The 11,129-nt window shown below is 43.8% G+C and overlaps 1 protein-coding gene across 2 annotated transcripts; it reads right to left on the reverse strand.

Moving 5' to 3' along the window:
* Positions 1–112: 112 nt before the first annotated feature.
* zgc:114130 (uncharacterized protein LOC570332 homolog) lies at positions 113–5,048 on the reverse strand. 2 transcript variants are annotated; one of them, XM_041941049.1, is made up of 2 exons: positions 4,892–5,048; positions 113–3,278 (listed from the first exon to the last, which is right to left on the reverse strand). In XM_041941049.1, exons 1-2 carry the CDS (start codon positions 4,943–4,945, stop codon positions 2,031–2,033), a joined length of 1,302 nt encoding a protein of 433 aa, XP_041796983.1. In that variant the 5' UTR covers positions 4,946–5,048; the 3' UTR covers positions 113–2,030. The 2 variants fall into 2 exon arrangements, with proteins under 2 accessions (XP_041796983.1, XP_041796982.1); XM_041941048.1 differs by having other exon boundaries at positions 113–3,281.
* Positions 5,049–11,129: the final 6,081 nt, after the last annotated feature.

Raw genomic sequence — 11,129 nt, forward strand, 5'->3', positions numbered from 1 at the left:
GAGGTGTCAAATGTGCCTGTATAGAATTTAGCTGAACAGGATTTGGTGAAACCCTGAGTAGGCGATTAAGCAAAAGAAACTAAAACAGTCAGTTAAAAAAAAAAAAGCAACTTTATTTCCAGTACAAAAAAAACAAACAAGAAAAACAAATATATTAAACTTGATACAAGCATTAACAACTCAAAGTCCTCTATAAATACGTTAAAATAAATTAAAGAAATTAATTTACTAAAGATTATTACCTTTAACACTAAACAGGCCTCAAACATGTTGATGAAAAGGCAAATTTAAATAGACCAGTAACAGCATGGTGTCTGTTCTCCTAAGCAACTACATCATAAACACATAAAACAGCCAAGTAAAATTTCTGTAACACTAAGCATACATACCCTAACCCTACAGAACGCTGGATCTAGCTCAGCAAGGCCAGACCTGAGTGCACAGTTCACATACGTGTGACCAGGACACATTCATAACAGTACAAAGCTGTAACAGGAGGAAGTAATACTGAATGAAAAGGAGAGATGAAATACTGCGAGTGGAGTGAGAGTCACAAAAACATAATATTTAGCAATAACGTGTATCACTGGTGTTGCCTGTGGACAAGAGAGGACTAAATAAACTACACTCTGGGGAATGTTTGTTTAAGATAATCTGAAATACACACAAGCACCTCGAAGGTTTTAGGAAACACGCCAGAGGTAAGATGGGACTGTGATGAAACATTCGCGGCTTGGTTGAACTTCACTTCTGCGTCAAGTGCCTTGGAACTCAAGCTATGTTCAGATCATATCAGTTTACACATAAGAAGCAGCAGAATAATGTGATGGCACTTCATTTAGTTTTTTTTTTGGTCCATCTTTGACTCTCAACGTTGATGGATTTTCTGCAACGCCTGCTTTTTGTGCCGGCACACTTCGCACATCGAAGCCCATTAAAGTCCCACGCTCTGTCTACAGTTAAAGATGTGACCCGAACATGAGATTTTACAGTGTACTCAGGCACACTTGGCCATGTTGTTAGGTTCAAACTGAGGGTTAAAGGCTAAATGGTGATCATTTGGCATTTCACTGGTGGTAGTTTGTTAATAATGCAGGAGAGACAAAAGAACAACAGCAGTAATCTTATTAACACAGAGTACTCACACTAGCTTACTTGGGGGAAAAGAAAAAAAAAAAGACTCACACCCCTTGTCACATCCTCACAAACCGGCAAATCTTGTTTCAACACTGTAACACGACCTGTTAAATAACTCTACAGGCACTTCTGTTGTTTAAAAACTTAACATTCAGGTTCAAGGCCAGTGATCTAAACATGACCTCAGACTGTACAGTTATGAGGGAAAAAATATTTCAACAGCTTATAAACAGACTGTGTACATTTAATGGAAAAACAACAATTCCTAAACATAAGTCACATTGTGTGTGTGTGTACCACCATAATCAGACCAGGTGTCTTTGGCTTTGTCACATTCTTTAGATCACTCAGAAGATGGTTAGTAAAATGAAATATAAATGTTGTGGTCGGACCCAACAACAGGCGGCACTGATCGGCTTATCACACTGTGATTACAATATTTTTGTTGCATTTTGCCAGCTCAGCATACAGATGAGATAAGGCATCAAACGCTTCCAGCACATTAAACTTATATCTTAATATGTATTCTGTTTTGGTGGCAACACACATTTTAGTTTCAGCGTCACTGTGGCTTCCCTTACATGTACGCCAGTGACATTTAACCACAAAAATCTAACAGGCGAATCTCTCTGAACGTTCTGAGTCAGTCACCAAGTCCTTTGACTTGGTTTCCTTTGACGCCACACAGGTGCAAAGAACGTCTGAGGTCTCAGTCCAGTGGCTGTGTGCGTAGTAGGTGTGCATTTATAGGGGTCCAGTGTGTACGCACTGTGTGTGCTTGAGCATGGATATGTGTGTACTGCATATATTGTGTCTCAACTGAGTATTAAGTGTCTGCTTGTCTGTGTCTGAATACCATGAGTGTGTGTGTTTGTGCTCTGGCACACTGCAGCCTAAAGGCAGAACTCAGTAGCATCCTCAGGAACAGAGAGCTGACTGAATACCGCCAGACGTCTGCCATTGGCTTCGCCGGTGCCACCGCAGGGTTCAGAGCCACTGAGCGAGCTAGCAGAGCTCCTTCCATCCTGGTCCTGGTCTGACAGAGAGGTGTAGGACAGGGATCGGGCACCCAGTGGCCCCGAAAAGACCCCAGTAGCACCGGGACTCTGCCTCAGGGAAGGGGAGGCAGTGGGAGACAGCCCACATTGACAACAGCCGGAGTCTGGGGAAGGCAGGAATGGAGACCGGGGATCCGCTGCAGTGGCCTGGCCCATGGGGGGCTGGTACTGGTGGGCAGGGGAGGCCTCGAAGGCAGAGTCCATCTCCAGGAAGGCATTAGAAAGGAGGTCGGTAATGTCGGCGCAGGAAGGAGGAGAGGCCGATGGGGCGCGTGTGAAAGAAGCAGCGGCAGGAGGCGGATGAAGAGCATGGGCAGGCTGAAGGGGTTGCAGGGGAGCAGAGGGAAACCCAGCAAAGCTAAAGCTCTGTCTGACAAGGGGAGGCCTGTTCAAGCGGGAGGAGGAAGGTGGCTGCTGGATAAGGCTTGAGGAGGAGGAGGAAGAGGAGGAGGAAGAACGAGAGAAGGAGGGTTTCTTTTCTTCCTCACCGTTGTGGACAAAGTGGCAGCGCATCCCGTACGGGCAGAAGCCAATGGTGTGAAACGTACGACACGGCTCAGTTTTGTATTTTGGATGTCTGCTAAGATCCCGCAGCTCTTCTGGACCGTGGGCGAACTGGCACTTCCCGCCATACTTGCACAAGCCGCTCTCATTGAAAGATCGACACAGTTCAGTCTTATAGCGTGAAGAGGAAATAGACGAGTTGGACGAGGAGGAGCTAGTGTTTAGTGCAGTGGGGCTGATGTCACTTTGGGAGTGCTTGATGTCAGTCCCGCACCAGCCAAGGTTTGCTGCTGTGGCACTGCTGGTCTCTATCATGCTGATGGAGCGCTGGGCAAGGAAGTCTGACTTTCCCCACTGGGCAGAATTGGCAAGCTGGGAGGGCAGTGGGCTTTCTGACTGCTGCCCCCATTGGCTGGAGGTTAGAAATACACCGTCCGCTGGATCAGTGGGGAGACAAGGGAGAGACGAGAGGGAAAACGATGTGTTGCTACGTGACTGACCGATGTAACCCGGCGTTCTCATTGCCATGCTGAGGGATGGTTGCGGCCTGCTCTGTTCCCTCAAGTCGAGATTCAACAGCTGCTGCAATAAAAAGAACAGACAACAACACAACATTAGCCCATACGTTCTACAATTAAAACCCAGTGATGCATGACAAAAAAAAAAATCCCTGTGGTGCGTTTCTTTGTCCATCACTGACATCTGTATACTGACATCTGTTGACATTTCACATGGAAATTACTGAACAATTAAAGGACAGTTGTGCCATTTACGAACAGTTACAAGGATGTAATTGTTTTCAGTTTTCCACACTGAACGCTGCGGAAGTTACATTTGGCAAATGCAAAACACAGTTTTTCCCTGCAGCCAGCCAGCCATAGCAGGCAAGATTTACTTAACTATCAACCATGTTTACAGATTTTAATTAGCCTTAATAAAAAAAAAACATTTCAGACATAAAGTTTATTGATTTTCCATCTTTCAATTGCATAACAAGTACAACCAATGGAGAAAGCATTTAACATTTTTGATTCCTCTGATTTCTAGTGAGTGTTATTGGAAAGATTCATTGTGCCTAGCAGACTGAATAAATATATATATATATATATATGAAGGTCTGTACTCATGGATGATGGGCATTAAAGATTGACATACAAGCATACAAAAAAAACTTGTGGTCAAATATTTACTTTTGTGCTGTCTGTCTACCCCTACAGGTTTATATCTTTTGTCACGTAACACTGACACTACGAAGTTTTTCATAGAGTGCTTCAGTCAGCAATGTGTCTAATGTGATTCACCCTCTCCAGCTGTGCCTGATGCAGGTTTCCTCTCAGGGCCGAACAGGCACGGTTTGTCTTATAGGCTGTAATCGGTCATAACTGTATGCTAAATTGAAAATAATAATTACATTGCTGACATTTGAGAGGGTGAGATTTGAGCTGTGGGACACTGTGTTTTTTTTCAAACTTGCTACATGTATACAGTGTAAAAATCCAGCAATAACCTTTCCTACTTTTTTAAATCCACACTAACAAGACCCAAAAGACTTAACCTGGTGCTACACATGCTTTCTCCTTCTATTGTGATGGAGATAAGCCACGAAAACTTACAGTACGTCGCAATGCAGCAACTTACTGTAAAAGCAGCAGTGCACAATGAGTGAATTATACACCTTCCCATGCTACCAACGCTGCTTTAACTCACAACTTTACAGCTGGCTGGCAACTTTTTAGAGGTTTCAGGCATGCAAAGTTAGCTCAGGTGGTGTTGTGATTCAACTTGTTGTTGTTGTCAACCGTTAATGAGCCGCGAATGTTAGTAATTGTAAACTGTCTGTGACCTGGGATTCCGACAACTTGCTAAACCACCTTAACTAAGTTAGCTAGCTAGTTAGTAGACAGTTAAATGGGCCTGTGTTGCGATGAGTCTTAACACCAACCTGAACAACGCGTCCACGCGTCAGATCCAGGCTAACTTTCAGATTATATAAAAACAGGCAAAAGCTCGGTTAACACTAAACTGTTGATTCAGGACAATAGCAGCATCCGCCACGCACGACTTGAGAAGACGAGAATAGCAAACAGCGTAGTAAAGTTAGCAGCGTAGCTAGCTAGCTAACGTTAACCCCCTCTGACCTAGCCAACTTTTGCTCCACTCTCCGCTCAACTTTGTTTGCGCTTTTCGTTTACCTTGCACATCATCTTTTCCAGGTCCGAGCACTGGCCGAGGGGGTAAGATGGCATTCTGCTGAGTTATCAAAAGCTTCGTCCGATCCCGTCTGCCCCCGCAGTGATAGACGTGGGCAACTCGCTGGCATGAGTTGGTCGGAAGTTTCTAGTTGTGTGTGTGGCGCTAAACAAGCACCAAGACCCAGACCACGTGTGGATTTAAAACCTAACATCGCTGTTAGCCACTCCCACGCCTCTGTGAGTCAGCCGAAAGTTGTTTACACCAGAGCCAGCAGTCCCGAACCACATGAGGACACCCAGGTCATGAAAAGTACTTTTATCTGACCTTTGTTTCATTCCTTATGGTTGAAAGAAGAGCCATTTTCATGGCAGCAATCCTGCCTTTTGGTGTCACTCTCTTTAGCCATGAGGTTAGCTTGAATGACGTCTAACATGCACTTTTCTTTTTGGTGGATATTTAACTTTATAGCACACGTTGGGCTTCAGGAAAGTTTGTCTCCAAACAACTTTTACACCGCTGTTTTGAAACACTGCTGCATGCTAAGTTAAGTGAATAAGTGAATGCAAATTAACGGCTAATTCACTTAGCTAACACAGGCTAACAAAGCTCTGTGACCTTAGTCAAACTCTGTACACAGGAAGCTAATATTCAGGGATTTTTTTTCAGTTTGCTGCTAAATATTTACAATAATATATAATATATGAAGTTATTCTGTACATACACCCAGTGGTCCTGGCTAATGTTCATGCTAACTGTCCACACACTTTATTATTATTTTGAGCCAGTTAATGACTGTAATTAGTCATATGGCATTTATCAGAGGGGGTGGAGGAGGTGCCACTGGTAGTAGCTAAAACAAACTAAAGAAAGGTTAGAAAACAAAGGGGGCCACAAGAAATCGAAAGCAGACAAACACCCGCAAGTAAAGGCAACCGCAAGGACAAAAAAAAGTAGCAGGGGCAGAACACATGGGCAGGAAAGACAGCGTGGAGACAGCTTAACCCTGTGAGACAGACAAGGAGGAGCGAAGCCTTTGATTTCAAAGGTAACGTGTGAAAAATTCCACTGTGGTGCAGAGCCATGATAGTATTTGACAATCCCCCTCACACACACACACTCACACACCTCCTCTATCTTTGCAAGGACAGAACATGTCCTTAAAATGAAAATTTTACTTCCCTTAGCTCAAACCTGAGACTAATCACAACCCAATTTATAAACCTAAACCCTAGCCGCGGAAAGAGCGCAAACATGTTCCCCTACTGTTGCTGCTGAGACATTTGGTCCTCAAAAAGAGCACACACACACACACACACACCCACACAGGTCTGCCATGAGTGACGTTGTCACACCTCTGAGATTGTAAAGAGGGTTGTGACAGTATTTCCAGTGGCCTGACAACCTGGCAAACAGTTGGTTGCAACTGCAGGGAAACAAACGGCTTTCACTTTATTCTGTACAGCTCAGTGCTTCTAGTGGCTGGATGTAGGGGTTTGAGTCCCGCTGGGCCAGGAGAGAAAAAACATATATGCTTAGAGTAAAAGCATTAAGCAGCTTCAATTTAAGATGACAGTGTGCACTTTTTGAAAATCAAGGGGTGAAAAATATTCTCAATGCATTTTTGCAGCTTTGAGCAGCAACTGCAAATGTAATCGCTGCAAGTTCTTGAATTAATTTGAGACCTATTGAAATGCATCAATTTTCTTTCAGAAAGATATTTGTTTTTTGCTTTCAGCTTTTACAAGAGCTCCCAAAAAATCCAGAATTTCCCCGGCTAGGGATTAACAAAGTCTTGTCTTATCTTAAAAAGAAAAGAAAGACACTGGTGAAACTAGTGAAACAGTTGCACGTCGATGAAAGTTTTGAAACGTGTGTGTCCCCGCTGCGGGAAAACGTCTGGTAGTTAGAGAAACCAGCTCCTTGGCTCTGAGCCGCTTTAGAAAGATGAGTTCAGCTGAGAACAAAGCCTGCTGAAAAGCTTTGTTTTGGTCCAGCCAAGTGGTCACCATTAAGTGTGTGTTTGTGTATGTGTACATGCTTGTGTGTGTTTGGCGAAGGATTGCAGACCCCCCTTCCCCCAGCACTCTGCTGATGTAATGGTATAGGTCCACTCTACACAGCCTGAAGGTTGTCTCAGCCAGCTGTGTTTTGACTTGTGTGATATGTATATGAAGCCGAACTGGCGTCCTCACTGCACGTAATCCCTTTTTTCTGCCCTGTCACTCTCTGCACTTACTATCAGAATTCCTGCAACGCCATCTTTCCAAAGGGAATGGGCATTCATTTCCTGTGTCTGCCTCTGAAACCAGCTCCTCCATTTTCTAATGTAAAGTTTCGAGGCAGTATCATCCGGATCAGACCGTGTGGAGTTCCAATTAAGATGGACTGCAGTTCTCCTGTAGCAGCAGAATGCATCTTGAATGCATTTTGTGTGGCCTTTTGTTATCTCACCTCCTCATTCACATTTCATTTCATCATTAGGAAACTGACCACATCTGAGCATCGAGCATTGTGGAGGCAACTTCCTATCATCTTGATATCCAGTTAAATTTCATCCTGAACAGGTAAATCAACAGTTTTTTGGGTTTTGTTGTAGATTATGCACATAAAAGGTTGTCTGTGGGCTTTTTCAGTGCAGTCAGGAATGTATTTGCACTCTGACTGCAACATGTGGGTGAATTTGTAAGTATTTTGGGGCATTTGTGTCCTCAAAGAGGGACGTGAAAAAGGTGACAGGGAATGGAACCAGTCTTCCACCACCAGGCCACCACAGCACCTCACATAGGTGGATGAATTTCCAAACCACGTCCAAGTATGGTCTGAGGATCCCAGTGTGCGTTTTGGTTGTGCTCACTCCTGTATTTAACTGATCATATGACCCAAGGTGCATTTAATGCCAAGTGCGAACAAGGCCTAATTATATTGCGACTGACCCTCGGGCGCTAACCCAGACGTGAGACACTGCCCTAATTAGTTCATCGTCTTAAGCGGTTGGCTGTGTGTGTTTGTTTGTTAGCCTGAGATGAAGACCACCACTGTGAACAACAAGCCATTAGCAAGATGTCAACAGCATGAGCGCCTTGAGGTAAGCAGGCCCTTCTGTTAATTTGGGTAAGTAAACAAATGTTATCTATAAACAAGCTATTAGCTCAGAGAGTGGAGTTTACTTCTATAAACAATCCCTTTTGGGTGAGGTGGGGATTACTGAGAGTGGTGCTGGCGGTGGTGCTGCTGGTGGTGGCGGTGGGGGGATTCTGAAGAAAAGGGGGAGGGGAGAAGGGAGGAGAAAGGTAGAGAGAGATTTGAAAGAGAGTTCTTACTCCTTGTTGAGCCCAGCTGGGCTAGAGGGCCTTTGGAGCACAATGAGCTCAATGAGCTGCAGAACCAACTAACAAACTAATGGCCCGCCCTCTGCGGCGCAACCCCCGTACACACACACACACACACACACACACACACACACACACACACACACACACACACACACACACACACACGGAAATAACAGAGGGAGGTGAATGGGTGGGATAGAAGGGCTTGTTAGGGAGGAAAGAGATGGGGGTGAGGAGAGGGATGAAGGGGCAGGATTGGGGGCTATTTAGAAGAAACAGGGGGAATGGGAAGGAGAGCGAGCATTGAAGGAAGCAATCAGAGGCAAGAGATTCATTAAAACTGGATCTGTACCAAGGTTTATCTGCAGACTTGCCATTAATCAACCAGATGTATGATGATGCATCATGGGATGCATTCCCTTGCTTTGTCACATCATCCTCCTGCAGTGAAATAATCAGCCAGGTCATTAGGAAAGCATTTGCTGATTTAACATCTGTTTGATATTATAAGAGATTTACAGAGGTGACACGGCCCTGTGGGGTTAAGGACGACTGGCTGCGGGGCGCCGCCATTGTACACCTAATCCAGCGAAGGTATTTTTGAAGAAATGGGATGAAATAATGAAGCCATCCATTATTCTAAGACATGGCTGACAGAGGCCTTAATGAGCAAACATTACAGTGTGTTTCTATCAACAGGAAGAGTGGGAAGGATGCCTGAGAGCTGGTTTAGGGATATCAGCAAAGAATGGAGGCCTGAGTGAAGGAGATAGGAGAGGTAGCTCATCCAGAATCACAACATTGTCAACAGTGACACAAATGTACTGTAACAACATCTCTTGTGTGTGTGTGTGTGTGTGTGTGTGTGTGTGTGTGTGTGTGTGTTGCAAAGAGCGACACACACACACAAAGACTTGCACACTCAGCCTATTGAAACTCTCATGATTAAGTGAAGTCATTCCTCTACAGCCCCACACAGGCTTCTTCAGATAAGAGGCTACTATTACCAGTGACATATTAAAGGGAGGGGAGGAGGGGTCTATAGACCTGATGAACATCTGCTCCTCTTTTCCCCTGCTTTCTTCCACCCCCCTACTCCCCTCCCCACTGTCTTTCTTTCACAATGTAGCCCCTGGCCCATTCACTTGTGTGTATGTGTGCGTTTGTGTGCGTTTGTGTTTGCAGAGTGTTTGGGAAGAGAGTTTCCCTGACAGTGAAATTTTAGAGACTCTGCAGTTGTATTATGTGATGCTATCAAGACAGCAGCTTCCTGAAATACACGTTTATTCTCTTCAAACTGATGTGTTCTGTAAAAACAATACTTACAAACTCAGAAAAGCAGTTTTAATTAAATAAATAATTTAAATAATTAAATAAAAGTAAAAGTAGTACCGCAGTGTAGAAATATTCTGTTACAAGTAAAAGTTATTTAAAATCTTATTTAAGTACAAAAATATTACAATCAAAATATACTTAAAATACCAAAAGTAAAAGTACTCATTATGCAGAATGGCCCTTTTCAGAATAAGGTATATTACATCACATGCACGTAGTAAAGTCCTTTATACAATCATGTGAACACAAAGTGGTGAACGTCACTCCATCCTTGCTTGTGAACGACTGAGCCTTTCATACCCAATCACGATGCTCTCACCTGCTACCGATAAACCTGTTTACCTGTACCCTTAAACCTTTTGTTGCTCCTGTCCCAACATGTTTGAAACGTTTTACTGGCATCAAATTCAGAATAAGCAGATATTCACCAAAATCAATGAAGCTGATGAGGTACAATATTAACTGTGCTGTCAAGCTATTTTTCACATTCTGTTTTATTTATGTTTTACACAGCATCCTAACTTTTTTGGAATTGGATTATAATTATCGCTGCATTAATGTGTACAGCTGGTAAAGGTGGCACTGACTGTAATTATTTTAGACCGTTCGGTAAGTAATATTATATCAAAGCACCAACAATAAGGCATGGCAGCTACCTCATGAATAGACATGATAACTAGAGCGAGTGCGCTGGAATGTTCACTTATGCATAAACACTTCACAACTATGACTCTCACTCTCCTTCTGTTTCATGCACCCACACACACCCACACACGCACACACACACTTGCACACACATCCAGAACCGCCGCACAGCAGGGTTCTACTCACAGGGCAAAGGTCACAACCTAACCTTCGACCTCTGACATCACCTCCCCCCTCCCCGTCCTCCTCTCCTGCCCACTGGAATTCACTCCTGTGGATTCAATTAGACTAGCTAGAGAGCAGGAGAGAGGACAGAGAGAGAAGGAGGGCGCAGAAGCTTTAAAAACAAGATTACAGTGACTAATGTCTGCAGGCGGACCAGCACGGAAAAAGAGGCTATGATTCAGAGTGTGAAAGTGATGGGGGGGCTAAGATGTTAGTTTGTTCAACACCTTTGTTTTGAGGGGGAAGGAAGGAGTCAGCTGTGTACAACAGGCGTACTGGGTAACTATATGGCCAAAAGTGTGTGGACACTGATTTCATATGTTTTGTACTTCTGCTCTGGGGTGGTTTTTCATGGTTTAGACCAGGCCCATGAGTACCAGTGAAACAAGCTCTTAATATCTCAACATACAATGATACTTCATGTGATGTTTCACTGATATTCTTGCATTGCACCGTAGCTGCACTGTGATTCTTATTGTTATGTGAAGCACTCTGTATTTCCTCACTGGAAGGTGCCATACAAATAATTTAATACTCAAGCCATAGAAAAGAGCTATAGTCCTTGCCAGTTAATACTTTTTTATATTAACAACCTCAGTAAAGTCAGTTGTGCAGTTTCTTTAACAGTGTGTGTCGCACTCCTTTACATCCTGTATGAGCACACTGGGATGTTGGTCGTATTTGCTTCATTCTACTGCCC

The sequence above is a fragment of the Chelmon rostratus genome, chromosome 7, assembly GCF_017976325.1.
Source record: "Chelmon rostratus isolate fCheRos1 chromosome 7, fCheRos1.pri, whole genome shotgun sequence".
Classification (NCBI taxonomy): Eukaryota; Metazoa; Chordata; class Actinopteri; order Chaetodontiformes; family Chaetodontidae; genus Chelmon; species Chelmon rostratus.